The sequence below is a fragment of the Motacilla alba genome, chromosome Z (genome assembly GCF_015832195.1).
Source record: "Motacilla alba alba isolate MOTALB_02 chromosome Z, Motacilla_alba_V1.0_pri, whole genome shotgun sequence".
Taxonomy (NCBI): Eukaryota; Metazoa; Chordata; class Aves; order Passeriformes; family Motacillidae; genus Motacilla; species Motacilla alba.
The window spans coordinates 50111493-50131902 of NC_052046.1; the positions used below are offsets into that span (position 1 = coordinate 50111493).

The window sequence follows — 20410 nt, forward strand, 5'->3', positions numbered from 1 at the left end:
CCTGAGAAGCTGAAGGGCCTCAGCTTCAAGTGTAAACAATTTGTTATCTGCTACTGTGGAATGCAGCAGGTGCTTCCTCGATTGGTCGATGTGGGATGTTTCCACTTGCTGACCAATCAAGGAGGCAGCAGCTCCCGGACTCTCTGGGAGTCACAGAACTTTGTTATTCATTCCATTCTATTCCTGTCTCGCCTTCTGATGCATATTTCTCTCTGTTCTTTGTAGTATAGTTATAGTGTGGTTCTTTTTTATATATTATATATCATAATATAATAAACCAGCCTTCTGAAACATGGAGTCAAGATTTCTCCTTCCCTTCACCAAGTCCTGGCTGCCCTGAAGACCACCGCATCAAAATATCTAAAGAGAAATGAAAATAAGTAAGTAAAAATACTTACTTATTTTTAAATTGCTAGTTATTAATATTTCTCTTGGTTATTTGACCAAGAGAAATATTAATAACTAGCAATTTAATATGAATATACATACGATTTCCCTGTAATATTTCTTCTGATGACAATGATCCCAGCTTCACTATTGTCTTGTGATTGATTTTTAAGCTGAGGTGTTGGGGAGATTGGATTTTTCTTTTTTAATATTCCAATAACTTTTGGTTAAAACAGCTGTATCAACTTTAAGAAAACAGCAATCACAAAACCCAGCTGACAGGAATTCACTGTGTACCAAGGGGAGCTTGTCACTGAACAAGTCAACTTTCTGAGGAAGAAAATAATAGGCTAAAAGCACAGCACAGGCAGAGGAGATGCTTTCAGACTAAACCTGAAATGTTTTCAACCTTTCAACATCCTGGAAAATCTCAACTCCTGTCTGTTTATTGAGTGATTAAGAACAGCATGGTGCATTTTGACACTTGGAGATAAGGTCAAGGAAAATATCCAACAGGCAGCAGGAAGTAAATATCATATTGACATTGAATAGCTGCCAAAGTGCAGAGGGCAAAAAGCAAATGTAAGCAAAGATAACATCCAAGGCAGACCAGAAGGCAGTGATGTGTTGCTTCTGATGGTGTACAGAAACAACTGAACCTTAATACAAGGAGGAAGAAAGAGAAGGAAGAACAATGGGTAGAACACAATTGATTTTTAAAAAGCTACACACAAACAAGATGTCAAATGTGCTTAACAACCCAGTGTGAGCTTTACAAAGATTAACCAGTTACTTCTCTGCAATCTTAAAATACAGGAATCTACTGAAAAGATAAGGTGTATACCAGCACTCCAGGCAGCACACCTGAAACCTGCAGCTCTTTGCTTTTGTTAAAGCAAGCCCCCTGTTCCATACTACCCAAGGACAAGCCATTATAAATACCTATACTAAAACCAGAGTAAACCTGCTCTCATGCCAACATAAGACTACAAGGTGTATCTGAGAAATGTGAAGTAACTACCTCCAAGTATGTTTAGTTGCATGTACACTCTCATGAACATTTGATAACTACCAACAAGGTGATAGTAACCATATCCATAAGCTCATCCCTTTCCCTGGAGGGTGGATTCAATTATCAGTTCAATAGATATCACATAATGTTAATCTTGCTTTTTCCAGTGTTTCAGGTCTAAATGAGCTAGGAAACTGTTTCAAAAGAAGATTCTTCTTTTTCTTTATGCCAGGTACTTGTCATTATTGAGAATGTATAAAAAAACCACCAGCCATAAACAGTATTAAAGATAACACTGCTTAGCAGATAGAAGAAAGTTGTGTTTAAATGTTAAAAGTAGTTTAAAAATTCATTGTCCTTCCAAATGAGCAAGAGAATTGAGTGAAGGAACAGAACTTCATTATCAAGTAATTTTGTGCAGCTGACTAAACACTAGACCTCCCAAAACATACCAATAACAGTACATGTATGGCAAAAAATGGAAGAAAAACCAAGCACAGAAACGCAATTACTATACATCCTGCATGTCTCGACAAACAGGCACACAGTCCTCTTCCCCTCCACCTCTATTTTTAAGAAAAAAAGGGAGTCATCTCCCTTACAAATATATTCCCACTTGCTTTTACCCTCTCATTGCTTCTAAAAGACCTGCTACAAGAGTACTTAATGTTGTACGCTCAAGGGCCATGGGCTGTAAACTTTACAGCATAAATTACAGACCAACAGAATTGTATAAAATGAATAGTATTAATTTGAAAAGACATCCTTGGCAACACACAGCACGCAGTACACACATGACACTTTAGGTGCATCACCCTATTGTCCCTAACTTTTTAGAAAAGAAGTTTCAAAAAAGACAGAAAAACTGTCTAATACTGGAACACATAAATAACAACAAATTATTGTTTGCTTACTACTTTTCAAATGAAAGAGACAGTCAGAAGAGCTCTCTTGCCTCAGCTTTCTTTTTCCCTGCAAAAAGCAGTCACGACAGCATAAAGGATACTACTAAGTGCTACAAGTCAAATACAAGTCAACACAATTCAAAGCTCCTGCTTTGAATTCTGCATGATTCAACCAATAAAATCTCCTACAGAGGCACAATCATTCCTGCAAGAAAAGATAAAAATTAATATCTCAAAATTATTTTATTTAGCAAATGAATCCAACAGCAGCTAGGAAATGATGATATTCCTTGCACCGTATATTGCAGATCATCAACTTTAATAATCCTAAAACACTTCCTACTTGACAGTGAAGGTCTTATTATAGCAAGTGAATTTTCTTGTCACTAGGCTACTTCATAAGCTTGCAAAACTCCTGTGCCTTCACTTAATCTGTGGCTTGTTTTAGTACAGACAGACATACACAAGGAACTTGAAAGCAATTTCCATCTACCTTACAAAGGAGGCAGAGAAAACATTCCTTCACTTGGCTCTCTCATTTATGTTACTATTACACAAAGCTTAAACCAGAAGTGCATTAAGAGATTCTTCACAGGGTAGCCCCATCACAGTGCAGCCCCACATTCAGCCACACAGTGAGCAAGGGAAGGTAACACAGGTTTCAACAGATGAAAGCTTCACTCTGCAGGAGAATACACCTTCAAGTTTTTTTTAGAGATGGCCCTGATGAGCTAGACAGAAAGTACCACCAGTATTGACAAGGCACCAGAAGGTTTGCAGCAAGGTGCAGCTAAGGAAGGCACTGCTGACATGAGGCGATCATGCTCCCTTCTCTTCCTCTTACATTTGCTTGCTGCTGTGCTTTGAACCTTTTCAGAACATGGGGGTTTAACAGCTGTCATTGCACTTCTTCTTCTACTTTGACTTATGACCTCTTATTAGTTATCTGCTTCCAATCATGACAGCATTTCAAATTTACATTACACCTGCACATAAGCCTTATAAAAAACAATGTGCAGAAACACAGGCACAGATTGAAGAGTTTGTCTTTCTCAAGTGCTATGCAGCATGAAGGATAGGGTTTTCCAGAAGAAAAGGTAGCATGGCAATAGTATTTTAGACTCTGAAAGAAAAAGAAAGATCTTGCAGCTACTAAATCCTCCACAGACCACACCAGCACACAGCCCTCCCTGCAATCAATGTGGTCTTCATCTTTCAAAGAAGCACATGACTTTAAGGAAGTTATGACCACAGGGTTATCAGAAAATATATGGGTTTCTCTATGATCATACTCTGCTAAGCAATTAGGTCAAACCATGCTCTTGAAAATTAGTTTAGTGCAACTGAAGGTCAAGGAATGAAAGCATGAGGGGGAGATGAAGCAGAAAAGAAGTAGAAGGATTTAACTCTAAAGTACATACAAAGCCCTTGCCAGAAAGAGGAGTTGCACAGTTGCTAGAACTTTGTAGTGTATGAAAGGAACATTCTTGGCACTGAAAACCTGGCATCTGTGTACAAATAGAAAAAGTGTTCCAAGTCATAAGCTGTACACAGAAACAAAAAGGAACTTCTTCACATCAATGTGCTCACCAGTACTGTCTTGTTCATTCTAAATTGCGCTTTTGTCAATGGATTGATGTGGCTTAGTTGTCAGGCAAATAAGTAGATTTTTGTTACTTTTAACCAGAACAAAGAGATATTACATGCTTTTACAGAGTTCTGTAATTCTTAGGAAAAAAACCCCAAACAGATTATTTTGCATAAGCAGGAATTCTGATGTCAGATTCTTCTCCTTATATTCACGTTTGGGTTTTGGAATGCAAATTTGAATGAGTAAAGTGCTCTGGGTCTATGTTGGCAGCAGATGTTCAGAAGAAAAGGCACAATGAAAAAGCTGGAAGCTTTGCTGAAGGTTTGATGATTCTGTTCTCCTGAAAACCCATGGATTACTGCAGATACAAAACAGAGACACACTAACAGCTTTACACATGGCTGTAAGAAATTAACAGAATTATTCTTCTGAAAGTAGTCAAAAATTAAATTCTCTTTCCTGCTTTTTCTAGTGCTTTGAACAAACAATATGTTGAATAGGTGGGTGAGAAGCAAACACTAGACAGGCAGAGACAAAACCTTCCCTCCTTCCTGTATGTATATAAACAATTCAGCTCTGTCTCCAGGTTTCATATTATCTATCCAGCACTCACTTGTACAGTCTGGGTAACACCAAACATGCATACTTGTCATTGTGCCAGTAGACAAGACAAGAAATGCAAGTTATCAGCATTGCTGAAACTTCATACAAAAGACTGAGTAATGGTAAAACACTATTTTTATGTTGTTATCCAATCCAGTTACTGCCTAGTAGGAACAGCAATTAAATTACTGAGGGAAAGGAGGGTTAAAAAAAAAAGGCTATTCCTTTGTAAGCAAAAGCGTAACATCTAAAGGCTGTAACTTCCACTCTTCAGGTGCAGTAAAATGTTTCACTGCTCAGGAGATAAACATTTTTTCTTGGTTCCTTCCTGAGAATTCATTTTACCATAGGATTACATTTCACTTTAAAGTTTCATCTAATATAGTTCAATGTGACATAAATGCAGAGGCATTATACAGACAGTTATTATACAGAAGGTGAGAGTTAGTATATACAGTCTTCTCTGTGATACATTCAATTTTTTTTAAATTTTTTTCTTTTTAATATGAGACTAAGCAACACTGCAAAACTCAAGAGCTCTTAGCTTTCTCATATACAGACAAAAGCAGAGCTGCACTGCACTTTTACAGCTGCACTGTCTCTCCCACTTTCACAAAAAGAAATGTCATGTTAGATTGAGTGAATCTTGGTATTCTGTGGTTCTCTCCCAAGCAACACTTCTGAGTCACTAACCTTTGACACTTGCATTGCTAAAAGGCAAAAAAGTACTGACCTGTTCTAGAAGAATTTGGAATTGGAACTGCTACTCTGCAGTTACAGTGTGAACAATAATAATTCACTGAATGAGGTGACATTACAAATGTAAAATGAACACAACCAGTATGAGAGTGAACTCAGTTTAAACACATGTAGGATTCTGGGTAAAACTTGGGGATGATAAAAACAACACAAAAGTAAAAATGTGAGATGTTCCTATGCCTCAAATGCCTTAACAAAATACTTAAGTAATTATCAAACTACAGAATGTGAAGAGCTAGATAGTACTAGAGAAAATACTTTCAACCAAAGTCTACTCATAGACAAAGGAGTTTAAAACACCAATGTAAAGTCTATGTCAAAATGCAGTGGTAATGCAGTGATATGTAGTGTATGAGCTGGAAGAATGGGTATGGATGTAAAACTTCCAAGGCAGGTGTATATCACCCATTTCCTATTAATGATGCCTGTGCTGGAGTTTGTAGAAACCCATTTGGTTTGAATACATGTATATCTACTATAGCCTTTTCAGAAATCATCTTATACTATAAAAAGTGGAGTACTCACACTTGTAAGCAGTTGAAGTAATAATTACATCTATAACATACAGGAAAATTAAAAAAAAATAATGTAAAGAAGGCCAGAGATTTTCAAGCAACTGTCATTCATAGTATTAAAAAAGTACATGTACACATACAGCTACTTTAAGAATCAATGCCTAAGTATTGCCATACAAATACAGAATTTAATGTAACTTGTTAGTACTCAAGTCTAAATGCTTTTACTTTTATTTAGTACTTCATTTTCCCCTTCTTTTGGACTTTTAATGAAATTTGTAAACTAAGTCAGCAAATAACATTAAATCGTAAGTAAATCTAGGTAAATGTATAAAGATACATGTGACATAAGTCTGACTCGGAACTGATCATAAAAGCTCAGTTATCACTAGATCAGAAAACCTTAAACCAGGAGACTGGTGTGAATATTAAAACATATGAGCAGAACAAACATTTGATTTTGGTGATGCTAAAGACTGTTCTTGCTGCTATTTCATAATTAGTGTTTTGAGTTACGTGCTTCTCTTTTCAGCAATGGGCTCTGAAGCATGCCTGAATCAGTGTTTGTCCTTCCACTTGGGGAAAAGCCTAGTAATAATTCTTATCAGACCTCACCTGTGTGATCCACTCTTTTGTCACAATGAACAGCCTTTCTTCCTTTCACCTTTTCAGAAATTCCCTATTTGGTAGTGTATGACCTATCATCTTAATGAGCAATAACACTGTGCCTATAAGCAGCACTTCTATGGAGATTTTGACTCTGGAAGGTATCTATGTTGAATGGCCACAAATAAAAACACAAATTCATCACCTTTTCAGCACAACTGCACCTGTTAAATACATTAAACAATGCTAATGTAAGAAAATGGGTTTTTTCCAGTATACTTGAAAAAAAAACATTTAATACAGTCATAGAGTATGGATCATTCAAACACTTGCTAGAAAAAAATGAAATCTAATCACTAAGAGCTGAAGTAAAGATGGACTGCAAAGCCTCAAGAAGGTTATGACTCAGCTTTCCCTAGAAATTATACAAATTGAAGGTGGGAAAGGATTTAAAGTTTGGCTACTTTCTACTTCTACCAGGTATGAAGAATGACTAAAATACACAAGTGTATTACTAACCTTTTAGTGTTTGAGTATAAGGAGAAACAACTTCCTTATATTCCACAGAAGATGGTGGAGTAATTTTTTGTGTAAAAAAATTCTGGATTTTCTCCTCCAGTTATTAACTTGATGTTAGCTAAATATGCAAGAAACTCACTGAGCTATAAACATATTCCTTAAGCCAGTGAAGAAAATATTGCTTTTCCATGACTTAAAGGCAGCTTTTTAAGATGATATGGCATTACAAACAAAGCAGTTTGTGTCACAAACACAATGCTCTCATGCTAAGTGCCTTAGTAACCTTCATATACATTATGGTTTTATGAGCATCTATTTAAAACCAAGTAATTTTCTGCTTCCTCAGATCTTCAGCTTTTATTCACAGATTCACAGCTTGTAGATGAGCTTGGGCACTTCAGAATTTAGAACATAAAAAAAAAACCAACCCAAAAACATTCCAAGTTGTCCTCTCTGACCTCTGTGCAAAGGAGGGCTTGTCTGGCTACCCTGTGGCTGCTGCCACAGGAAAACATACTCAGACTGTGCTGTCACCAGTCTCATTGTCCAGGGTTAATCACAGTCAGGTTTTGCTTCCCAGTTCAGAGCAGCTCTTCCACACGGTCTTAGCTGGCTGGACCTGCACAGCACTGAAGCACAGCACACTCGGTGCAGGCTTTTCAGCGTGGTTTAGTAGGCTGAGCCAGTACCTGTCACAAACAGAGGCTTCACCATCCCACAGGCCCTGCATTCCTATGCTGTGCTGGTGGCTGGCACTGATCCTTGTCTGACATGCCCGTGCTGACCCAGTTCAGGGAGCTCAGTCTGTAATCCCCTCCTGCTTCCAGGCTGCGCTTACGATGGTGCCAGTGCTAGCACAGGAGAATGCTGCTCAGCGGGTGAGGAACAGGACCATCCCATCCTCTGACCCTGGCGCTAGGCTGGCTTAGCCACCCTGGGTAGGCTTGCAGGCAGGCAGAGCAGCACCAACCAGGAGCTAACACACCCTTATGAGGAACAGTAAAGTTAAGGTTTCTTTCTAGAGGAACAAAAGAAGCAGCTGAAGTAGACCAGCTTTGCAAGATAGAATCTGGAATGGTTTGTTCTTCAGCTAATGTTAGAACTGGCAGCAAAGCCAGGAAAAGCGATATCCTCCTTTCAGGCAAGAATGTGAAGTAAATAGTATCAGAAAGCCCTTTCAAATAAAAAAGCATGAGAAAAGATGAGATATAAGGAACTGAGCCATTCCCTGATGTGCTTTCCTTTACCAGGGAATCAATGGCAATTCTATGCAGATGGTCCTGCTCGTGGAGATAAGAAAATATTGCCAGACAGATAATATACCAACAAAGTCAACACTCCCATACCAAAATGTTTGAAGTCTGTGTTTGCTAGGAATAAAAAACACAAAAAACAAAAACACATACACAAACCCAAAGCAAACAAAACTAAATCCCTAAAAGAAAGAGAAAGCTGAAGGAGAGAATTTAAAGCATCTATCTCTAGGATTACATCTGCATCACCTTACTTAAAAGTAACTGGAGCCAAATGTCCCAACAAAGGAGTCCAAGTCAGCAAGAAGAGAGGTATTGAAAGATAAAATCTGTTCCCATTCAAGACTTTCATACACTTTTTTTTGCCTTATACAATAATAAACTCCCAGCCTTGTTGACAGAGTTATTCAATGTTGAGTTCTTGGCCTCAAAGTTGTAGGACTCAAGTGAGCTCCACACTAGTATTATTTCCCAGATGGACAAAAGCCATGTTATGGTTTGACACTGGCCAAACACCAGGCACCCACAAAAGTCACTTGCTCACCCTCCCCTGCCACACTGGGCAGAAGACAGAAAAAAAAATTAATGAAGGCTTCATGAGTTGACATAGGAACCATGAGAAAACCCACCAAGGGCAAAACAGGCTCAACTTAGAATTCACACAGTGAATTTATTACCAACAAAATCAGAGGAGGATAATGAGAAGTAAAATAACCCCTTAAAACCTTTTTCTTCCCCCAACCCCTCCCTCCTTCCCACCAACAGTGCAGGGAGAGAGGGTGCGGGGGCTTTGGTCAGTTCACCACCCAAGGTTTTCTTCCACTGCTCTGGAGAGGAGTCCTTCCCCTCTGAGACCGTGGAGTCCCTCCCACGGGAGACAGCTCTCCATAAACTACTCCAGCGTGGGTCCACTCTCATGAGCAGCAGTCCTCCCAAAACTGCAGCAGCTGAGTCCCTTTCATGGGCACACAGTCCTCCCAAAACAGCTGCCACTTGGGTCTCTCTTTCCACGGGGTGCAGCCCTACAAGGACAGGCTGCTCCAGCCTGGAAGCAGGGCCTTCTCTCTCCACCAGGTCTCGCACTGGATCACAGCCTCCTCCAGGCATCCACCCGCTCTGTCCTGGGCACCTCCCCCATGGGCTGTGGGTGAATCTCTGCATCCTCTGTGGATGGATTTCTGCATTCCCATGGATCCCCACGGGCTGTGGGTGGATCTCTGCATCCCCCATGGATTCCCATGGGCTGCAGGGGCACAGCTGCTTCCCCATGGTCTCACCATGGCCTGCAGAGGAATCTCAGCTCCAGTGCCTGGAGCACCTCCTGCCCCTCCTTCTCCACTGACCTTGGTGTCTCCATGTTGTTTCCCTCACAAGTTCTCACCTCCTCCTCTGGCTAGAAAAGAAAAACCCAAACCTGTGTCCCACTTTGGTCTGATTTTCTTCTTAAATGTGTCATTACAGAGGCTTTACCACCATCTCTGATTTGCTCAGTTTTTGCCAGCAGCATGTTCATCTTTTGAGCCATCAGGGATGGACATGGTGGGAAACTCCTAGCAGCTTCTCACAGCAGCCACCTCTGTGGCTCCTCCACTACCAAAAACCAGGCTGAGCAAAACTAAGAAAAGGGGGAAAACCCCACATCTTGTCACCCACTAAACATGACAGAATGATTTAACATGGCAGAATAATTTGATTGTAAACTATGTCAGAATAAAAACATCAGTTAGCACAGAATTTAGCTGCAGTTATACCTACATAGCTAGGCAACCAAGTAACAGATACCACAAAGGATACACATGATTTGAAGCTTTATGCACTGGCTTTCTTAGTCTCCTTTAGAAATACAGGATTACAAAATATCATATCAGCAGTGAAGTTCAATCCTCTTCTCTAAAAACTTCAGCAAACAGAAAGTATAGGAGAGATGAGTCTCCACACCACTTCTCCATAAGCACAGGACAGTTAAAAAGTCACCAGTTTCCAGAAAATGAACAGCCTTTCTCTGTCCCGTAAGTGTTAACAACTTCAGAGCACTAGTCCAACAGACTGTGATCCAGGGAAAATGTCCCTTGCTATCAGTTCCCATGGCATGAAAGCAGGTACTCTAAGTGCATATTTCTACAGGCACACCTAGCCAGTATCTCAAAGCTTTAACAACCACTGACACTTGAGAGAAGACTGAGGAAATGTACAAGAGTCCAGAAGCCAATTTACACACCAGGTAGAAAGCAGGACTCCAAGTAACTCATGAAAACTGAGAAGCATACCATTAATAGCTCACAAATAAATACATAGTGGAAATAAATATTTCCAGTACATTGGTCCAGTTACAGGCTCTTAGCCTCCTGTTTAGGCAAGAAGGGAACAGACAAATGCTATTGCCCCAAGTAATTTTTATCCTTTCCAAAACCTCACTCCTTTCAGGAAAAAAAAAAAAAAATCTCAAACTGTAATTTCAATCAGTATGTAAAAACAGTTATAGTTCACACAATGAAATCTCCAGCTTTGGATAAAGCTTATAGATCCCCATAAGCTCGTGACCACCCAGTAAGGTATTTTTCTTTCTGTTAAATACACGCAAGACCATCTGAGCAAACAGAGACTTGCACCTGCAGGCAGATGGCACTGGAGGAGACTTGCCCAGGAAGAGTGGCACACCACCACTCTAGTAGAGTGGCACACCAGGGTCCCTGCTGCTGGTGATCAAGGCACCCACATGGACTGGACAGCCACACAGCAATGCTTCCTCCTCAGAACCACTGCCTCTGGAAGCAGAAATGGTTTGGCACATTATCTTGCACAAACAGGAAGGAATAATGGGAAGGAAATTAAACTTCTCAAGAGAGTAAGGCTGCAGGCCACCATGTATATTACTCACTGTAGTGTCTTACAGCAGTGCTGTAAACCATGTGAGTTATTCTGGGACTGAGTGAAAAGTACCTATTACAAGACATTCCCTCCAACATCAATGTATGCCACAACCAAAAGAATCCACAAAACCCCAGCATGCCAACAACACCACACTTTTAATAGAACAGGACAACGTCATCAAGGACTACAATATGCCTAGAAACTTTGAAAGACGGTGTTTAAACTGATCCAAAATATCATCAATGACTGTATCCTTATCAGCCTTCTCCTTTTTTGGAACAGTATCATGCAATTCTTCCTTTTAATTTTACAAGCTGTATCTTTATACAATTTAGATTCCCTGTTCATACTGGTCTCATTTCAACAGGTCCCATAAAGCCATTTTCCTTGAGGCAGGAAGCCCTTCAATTCCAGCCTGCAGAACCATCTGTGAAAATTGCAAATGTAAATGTAGTTTCTAAAGTTTGTTTCACCAACCATTTTAATTTTTGCAGCCTATTAATAATATCATACCACTCCAAGCATAGTGGTACAAGGCTAAATGTACTGAACTCTTAAATCTTTTTTCTCAAGCAGCTTCATCTCACAGCTTCACCACCTTAGCTTAGCGTCTCTCATTCACTTTAGAAGACGACAGCAGCAATCTCTTTGAAATGGAGGGACAAGACCTGCAAATAACACGTGAAAGAGGACATACCAAAGTTTACGAGGCTATGGAGAGATTCCTGCCCCTACAATTTATCTCTGTCATTAGTCTGTTCCATAACTATACCAAAACCAACAGAAATGTCACCCAACAACTGACCAAAATGTGCAGGCTCCACTCTTCCTGTATCACCTGCTAGATAAAATCTCAGAGTTTAGCAACATCACCTCTATTAGACTCCTTGGCACTAGCCTTTGTACCCAGTTCTGCAAAATTTCACATTATGGCAAAATTGACTGCATAAGGTAGACAAGCAACAAAATAGTAAAGGCTTGAAGATTTTTAGGCTTTGTCTACACTTTTCTCAGCTTAACCCATCTCAGCCACTTACTCATCATAGTTAAGTATGACCTATCATACTGCATGGCACATCAATGAATGCTGTTCAAGTTTAGTGGATAATCCCCCTTTGTGTCACCTATCTTCATGCAAGGGGGACAAAACAGAGTTTGAGAAACAGTTTTATTTGAGACAGAGCTCCTTCAAGGCCACTAGCATCCAAGACACAAGCTCCTGAGCCACTGCTTTAACTGGCATCATTTCTTCAGAATATAAAATTGTATCAACAAGTTGCACAGGTTTTCTAACCAAGACAACTAAAAACAGAAAGACAACTGGATATTAAGCCAGGGTCTCACAAAAAACACACAATCTCCTCCAAAAACTGGTACAGCTTTGAATACCTCTGACTAACTGCAACAACAATTTGTGAAGATTACTTCAATTACTATTGCACCTCCCATAGTTCACCTAATTTTCAGCTTATACCTTTGTTGTCAGTTTATGCTCTTCTGTCTTTGTGGTAAAGTGACTCTATCTCCATCCCTCCTGCATATTTAATTCAAAGTAGATTTATGGAGGCAATCACAACTCCATGCAGGCTGAGATATCACAGTGCTTTCAGCTGATGTGAGAGTGTACACCTGTCGTAAAATACATATAAGGTAGGGTATTTTTCCCCTTTGACAGCAGCACTACATTAAAAAAAAAAAAAAAAAACACCAACCCTGAAAGAAAACAACCTACAGAGAAACACAGCAGAGGAAAGAGATACTGATCCTTTCAACCACCAACACTGCTGCCTGAGCTTTGAGCAAAGCTCTCATGAAACAGCGGTGTCAGCCTCCCCTTCCTAGGCTAAAGGGGCCAACTTCTGTTCAGTACACATAATTCCAGCAGAGCAAAACACATACTCAACATCTGTAAAGAGAGAAAATGGAGAGGAAAAAACCAAACACCTAAAAATCCCCACAACACAGAAGGACTAATCTAGAAAGCTAGAAGGATAGATTGGAGTTTCAGCACACCCCTAAAACGCCTGCTCTGGTACTGGTCATGCCTCACTGAGCCTGGCTAGAAGAAAAATCAGACAAGCATTTTTAACTTCTTCCTGATGACTTCAGATTTACAAAGATTTGTGCATTTAAACTGAAAGCACAGAAAAATCAGCAAGCTCTACTTTTTATTACACTGTATTTTAAGGAACATACAAAGCAGACATTCTTCTTCCCCAGAGAAAGAAATAAAGTAAGCAGGACCAAGTTATACCCAAAAAAGCAACAGCACTTCTTGTGCTTTTCATGAAGCAAAACTCTCAGCACATTTTATACGGCAGCAATTGTCACCTGTGGCATTGTATGGTGACAACTCTTGCAGCCTGCGCAATCAGCAGCTTGCAGGTTATTGTGCATTTCTGAAAAAGAAACATTTTGAGGCATGTCTAGGAGGCAAAGTGACTTGAGATGCATAATTTTTGCAACTATGCTTTCCAGTTAAGAAACTTTCCTTTTCAGTATCCATGCAACCATCAAAGCCAGGACCTAAAGACAAGCATGGAATAACCAACTTCTCTTCCAAGAGTTGACTGATAAAACATGTACATGGCTCACAAACAGCACAAAAAGGGTTATTTGATGTAATTTGAATTACACAACATTCAATTCTTCAAACAAAAACAAAAGAGCACACAAAGACACCAATCAACCAAGTTTTCTGGTGAAACAGGGACTTTGTCGTCAACATTTTGAGTTCCTTCTAAAGTCCTTTTACCTAAAAACTCCTATAGTCCACTGAATTTAATTATCATGTACTACTAAAATGTGAATAAAGTAGTTATAAAACCAGTGAATTATACACTTGCAGTATTTATCACCATGCCAGTTCAAAAAACAGGAAATGGGACCGCAGAGATCTGCACCTTCTGCTTTTTCAGTTTAACCATTTTACTGCTGCATGAGAAGGAAGGTTAACACATGCCTTATAATGGAGCAATGTTACTTTCTTTCTTATAGCAAGAAAATGTAAGGAAACAGAAACTGGGAATTTTAATGTACCACAGTTAAAAAGCTTGTAGCTCACATGCAACAGTTTTAGCCTTATGAAACCAGCTTTCACATTTCTCCTTCCCGTCCCCCATATGACTTTGTGATACACAGGAAAAAAATGTTACACTTTAAGATTATTAAAGATGGCTGTCATGGGTTTCAAATGTGACAGTTTTGAAATGACGTATCCCCTCTGTGATATTCACGATGTGTTCCACATCCTATAAATCTCACAACAGAGCCTGGCAATTTTAATACATGGGCTAGTTAGCAATATTAACTTAGACTGTCAAGCTTGAAAAGTGCCATGAAGGCCAAAATCTGGCTGCCATTCAGGTTCATTTGTTTGGGGTTTTTTCCAGTGCTTTTACTTTCCTCCCAACACAGAAGTGCAGTGTAGTTGCTGTGTTTGGGTAGATGACAGGCAGCCTCTCAAATTGTAAAAAGCAGTGCTACCAAAACCCAGTATCTGAATAACCAAAACCACATACATTCATGCTTATATATATACATATATATATATACATACACATACATATATACATACACATACATACATACATACATACATATATATATATATATATATATATATATTTTCAGCCTACATCCTCCTTTTTCACAATGGAAATAATTTTCCAGGGAAAAATAAAAAAGAATCCTTTTTCACTCAGCTCTGAAAGGCAGAGGAACATCTAACAGAATGTAAATACATATTTGCGCAGCTCTCTTTTCTCTCTTATCAACATCTTCAGCATGTTATCCAAGGCATTTTTCTCTCATGACTGATAAAGCCATTAGGTAGCAGGGTTAGGTTGCTACTTTTTACTCTTAACATCTCTGACTAGTGAGTTACCAAGCAGAGTCAGAGCAGTCTCCAAAACTGGCAAGATTCAGTGTACCTTTCCTCTGGCAAGTTGCAAGTGTTTCCCTAGTGAGTCCAACAGGTCCAAACAAGCCTGACATTCAAAACTGTTAGATACTTCTTCCTGCTTTCTGAATCAACAAGAATCTAAAAATTGTGAACCACAGTGCAATGCAAATACCATTCTTCAATTCCAAAACTTTACCCTAACACTCTGCATCTCTTTTAGAAAGCACATGAAAGCTTGAAGGAAAATAAAACAACCAAAAATACCAAATGTGGGTGTTGGGGGTGAAGAAAGAAGGAGCTGTCTATATGATCAGGAACTCACACAGACAAACACAGTATGTATTTATAACACAGCTTTGGATAGCTCTTTCTAAAATCATTTAAACACCACATTTCTCATAATACTGTATTGAATTCCCCAGCAAGGCCAGTCATGGGAGGTAAAAAGCAGACCTTGAAAGGTTCAGTGTACTTTGAAGGTCTTTTACTTGTTTCCTCACCATAGTGAGGTTTTTAATACTGCCGAACTTGAATTCCTGACTTTTGGGAAGACTGAAGTAAAAGCACTGCAGCAGGGTATTTAAAATGCACAGTCACACCACCTGCAACTGCAGGCAGAATTAAAATTACAAAATTGCTTTTAGCGAATTTGTTGCTCTTCCATGATAATGTTTACCACCCCTTGAAACTTCATGGTTAGACGATTACTTAACATGTCTGTAAGTAGCCTGCATGTGAACAAGCAACACGTGTAATTTCATATTTGTAAGAAAAACGGAAAACAAAAAAAAAAGTGTATGCAACACACCATATATTAATCAAGAGCAATCTTCTTATATGTTCCAAACATAGCATTAGATCCATAAGTCTCCCAAGACTACATTGGTACAAAAGCTTGAGATAAACCAACCTTAACAGCCATGAACTTGTGAGGAGAGATCATGTATGAGCAAGAAAAATAAATAAGGTTGATTCTACCACTATACACAATTGCAAATTTCTTTTTTCGTATTCTCCCCAGCCATAAGTGAAAAAAAACTAAATACTAGAAGAAAACTCAGACTTTTTCGGTAACAGGACTATGACTGTTTATCACTTTTTCTGCAAAAGCACGGTAAAATACCAGGAAACTAGAGAACAATTTTTTTTTAATCCCAGGCACATCATCATCCCTTTTTCTAATTTCCAACACTGCTAGGTTTATGCTAAGCAATACTTAAACCTCTTTTATTACTTTCCATCAAAAATTTTATTTACACAGCTCATTTGCTTTCTTCAACACGCCTTTCTTATTTAAATGATTTTTTATTCTAGTTACTGTCAGAAGTATTATAATGTAACAAAGACTTAAATAATTTACAAGGAAAAACAGTGTAGATTATTAAAATTAAAATTCACTGAGTTCTCTGAAAAGGCAGGTTGGTCTAGGAACTTAGGAATCTTTTCATTGAAACACAAGTCTGTCAATAAAAACTCACCTGTTAATTTATTCGCCTTTTTTGCTTCTCACCTGCAGCTGAGCAAGAGGAAATAAAAGCATTCTTTCAATAGAAGGGGGAAAAATCAGTTGATTTTGCAATATGGAACCTTTCATCACTGCTTAGTTGAAGTATTTATTCACAATTTAGGTTCCCAAATGAATACAAGAAATTTTAAAGTCAAAGGTGTTTTTATTATTCACTGTTTTTTGAGTCTTGAGCCTCAGGGTAACTACATTTATATGCAAACCTAACAGTCAGAAACCTGCTAAGAGGCAAATGAGGAATGGAAAGTGACAGATTTATAAAAAAAATATTTTGCGTAACCCTAGAAATTTAAGTTCAAAAAGAAGTTAAAAATGCAACTGAAATAAACCGTATAACAATTATCCTGAGGTTTATTTACTCTCATGGTTTTATGACAACATTTCACACTGGAATAATCCTGGTTTCTTAAAGTGAAAGCTGAACTGAAGCACTTTTTGAAGTGAAAGCTTTGGCCCTTTTAAATAGCTATATTCCATTTTAAAAGTAAAACCCTGCCAAACATTTCACAGTGTTTTACCACTGACTGGTATTTTGTCACATATGTAGATAAAATTGATGAGGTTCTTAAATTTCTTTACTCTTTTTCAAATGAAAACTAGAGTAGATTTTAACATTCTTTAAAATTCATAAAATATTGTAGGTTTAGAATGCATGCCAAGCTTCTATAGCATTAGGATAGATAAAACCCCCAGTGTTGTAATGCCCTGTTGGTAAATGATGGAATGAATATACCATTTTTAAACTGAATGCCATACTCTAGCCCTCTGCCAGTTTGAAAGTCTCCATTTGTTCTGTTTTTTTTTTTTTTGGTTGTTCTTTTACTACCTAACATTTTCAGTGTTTGCACTTCCCATACTGTAAAAATAAAATGCCTGCTGTCCAGTGCTGTGCTCTGGAGCTTGTGACTTGTGACTTCCAAAGAACATCTATTTGAAAAAAGCCTGCATGTATTTAAACACTTCTTATGTAATTGGCCTAAGGGCAATTGTTCTATTTCATAAACATGTATCAGAGACCAAACACTGCACTGATACTTCCTCTTTAAAAAAAATACAGGAGAAATTACATAAACCTTAACACCTTCTAAATTTGAATATTGACATTGTCTTCTCCCTGAAGAATCTTAAAAACCCCACATTATATGTGTGTCTTTATTGTCTTCCATGAAGTCAGTAATTTATCAGTATCTGTAAGGACAACAATTGTTTTATTTTTAAGAGTCCAGAAACCTAAACCTGAATTTTGGAAGACTGTGCATCCTTGTCAAAAAAACTGGAAATCAAATAGAGCAATCTTAGGAGCCAAAATAATTCCTTGGATCACAAAATCCAAACTTATGTTTTAGCATGAAAATACATGTTCCTATCAAGTTATCCAGCAAGTTAATACTACTTCACAGTCTAACACAGTCCTAGGATGCTACTCTAGATGTATGAAAATGTCAACTCAGAACACTATGTGGAAATAAAAGTACATATTCATTGTCAGTCATATCAACAAATTTGTATATAAATGGGATGAAGTTTACTAGAAATACAGTGCAATCAACTTTCTTGTAATGCGGGGGGCTTCTTGGTTGGTTAGCTGTTGTTTAGGTGGGGTTTCGGGTTTTTTTGGTTTGTTGGTTGGTTTTTGTTGTTGTTGTTGTTTGGGGTTTTTGTTTTAGTTTATTCTTATTTTTATTTATTTTTAAGAAATAATGAAATATTTCTAAGTTCCTGCCTATTCAAGTGACTTGTTCACAACATTTGCTATGACTGGACTCTTCACTGGAAAGGTACGCGGAGGCAGATGTGGGCGCATCTGCTCCACATATACTGAATGCCCTGTGCTAACTGAACACTGATCCTCTGCTTTGAAATCACCAGGATGAACACAAGAACAGGATTCTGCCATACTGGTTAGCTAGAATGCCACTGGATTCCTCCTTAAAGAAGGGGGAAAGAACATGAAAAGGACTCTCATGTAACACAATTCACTATTTTAACTGTCTTAAAACATGGAAAGCACTGAAAAAAAAAAACAGGCATGACTAATATTGTGAGCTCGGAGGGGCTCACAATTACACAGCATTCAAGAATCACGGTTCTAGTAGGCAGCGCTGCATCTGCAGAGCTCTGCTTACATCCCTTAATCTGACTTCCAGCTCCAGCAGCGATGCCCAGACAGTCATCTTCACCACAGATACAGATGGAATACAGAGCTTCTCTCACTTCTTTCATCACGTTCTCAAAGAAAAATCCAGCCCGCAATACAAACGTAGTCCTTCACACTATGAACAATGCAAACTTCCCTCCTTCAAGCCCAGCCCGTTTCCAGTTCCCCGCCCGGCGAACAGCGGCTAGCCTCGCACAGCCACAGCTGCGCCGCCGACAGCAGGTTCGCCCCTCCTAGCCGCACAGCACCCTGGAGGGCGTCCAGCTGAGCACGTACCACTTAGGAACTGCCCCTGTCCAAAAATCTCATCAGACTCATGTTAAAAAGGTAAAGGCGCGGTAACTTCAACTCCTTTTTCTCTCTTTGGGCACCTCAGACATGGTGGAAAGGCAACACGGGTGTGAGCCTGCCCTCGCCCCTTGCCCCGCCGCGCTCAGAGGCCACGGCTCCGTCCGCCCGCACCCACCTGCCAAGGTCCTCGCCCGTCTCGTAGTGCTCCTCCAGGTTCTCCTGCCGGAACACCGTCATGGTCGCCGCACGCCGCCGGCTTCAGCCCCTGCTCGGCGCCCTCATCACCAGCGCCCCGGAGCCGCCCCGCGCTCGGCTGCGCGCCCTGCGGAGGAGCGCGGAGGTGAACGCCCCTGCCCGCGGTCCCTCCCGGCGCCGGGGCTCTCCCCGTCCTCCTCATCCGCGAGGGAAGCGGCACCCGCGGGCCGAAGAGCGCCTCCCCTGTCCCTGACCGAGCGCCAGGAGAAGAAAGCGGCGCCCCGGGCCCCCCGCCCCTTCCCCGGCGGCGGCGGCCGCCCAGCAGCCGCGGCGGCCACCGGAGCCCAGCCGCCCGCCTGCCGCATTCCTCAGTGGCTCCGTTGCCCTGTCAACCGGGACGTGCCGCCGGGCCTGCGGCAGGATCTCCCCCCGGACATCTCCGCAACCTGACCCCGGGCGGGCCGCTCCGCGCCGCCGGGCCGGGGCTAACAGCACCGGTTCTCCCGCGGCGCCACCCGCTTACCCGCTCGCCCTCCCGCCGCTCCGCGACCTGGGAAGCGGCGACAGCGCCGCGGCCGCTCCCGGCCGGCGCGCAGGCACCCGCGGTGTGGCCGCGCGGCCAATGAGGAGCGGCCCGCCCGCCGCGCCGCCCTCCGCCCCTCGCCGCGGCCTCCCGCCCCTGCCCCGCCGCCGCCTCCGGTCGCCTCGGCCAGGTGCGCCCACCCCGCCCCGCCCCGCCCCGCCCCGCCCCGCTCCGCTCGGCGCGGCACGGCACGGCCCGGCACGGCAAGCCCGCGGCGGCGGGACCCGCCCAGCGCGGCTCTGCGGGCGGCTCCCGGCACGGCCATTGTGTGCGCGCCCGCCGGCCGCGCCCTCCCGCAGCCCGCGCCTCCGCCCGCCCCGCGCCCCGGGCAGCGTGAGCGGGGGCCAGGGCGGCCGAGAGACTGGCGGCTGCTGCCCTCCGCCCACCCGCTGCGGGCGCCCTGCTCTACAAAAAAGAAGCGGTCCCCACCCCAGCGCCCGCCCCCTCCGGAGCCCCCGGCCCGCGCCAGCAGCGGCGAGCTCAGGAGGGTAGCTGTAGTCTGTGTGGCACACGTGCCCACCCCGGGCACACCGAATGTTCCCGGCCCGCACGGAGAAGGGAGCCTCAGCCACTGGCAGCGCTCTCGGGCACCTCAGAAAGCAAATGCTTGCGTGCTGTTTGCAGGTATTCTCTGACCAGGACACAATAATCACCCTTTTTCAAAATACAAGACACAGTCTACTCCCTCTACAGGGTGTTGCACCTTACATTTGGGGTTTTCGAGTCATCTTAT

At 41.4% G+C, this 20410-nt stretch overlaps 1 protein-coding gene across 2 annotated transcripts in view; it reads right to left on the reverse strand.

The window, feature by feature from the left end:
• The window catches only part of DAPK1 (death associated protein kinase 1), an 86813-nt gene extending 67052 nt beyond the window's left edge, over window positions 1-19761 (reverse strand). Inside the window, exons 1-2 of one of the 2 annotated variants that reach the window (XM_038125907.1) lie at window positions 19618-19761; window positions 19075-19221 (exon numbers count right to left, since the gene is read on the reverse strand). In XM_038125907.1, coding sequence (XP_037981835.1) covers window positions 19075-19136 — 62 coding nt within the window. In that variant the 5' untranslated portion in view covers window positions 19137-19221; window positions 19618-19761. The other variant, XM_038125908.1, reaches the window with a different exon arrangement.
• Between the last annotated feature and the right edge of the window lie 649 nt (window positions 19762-20410).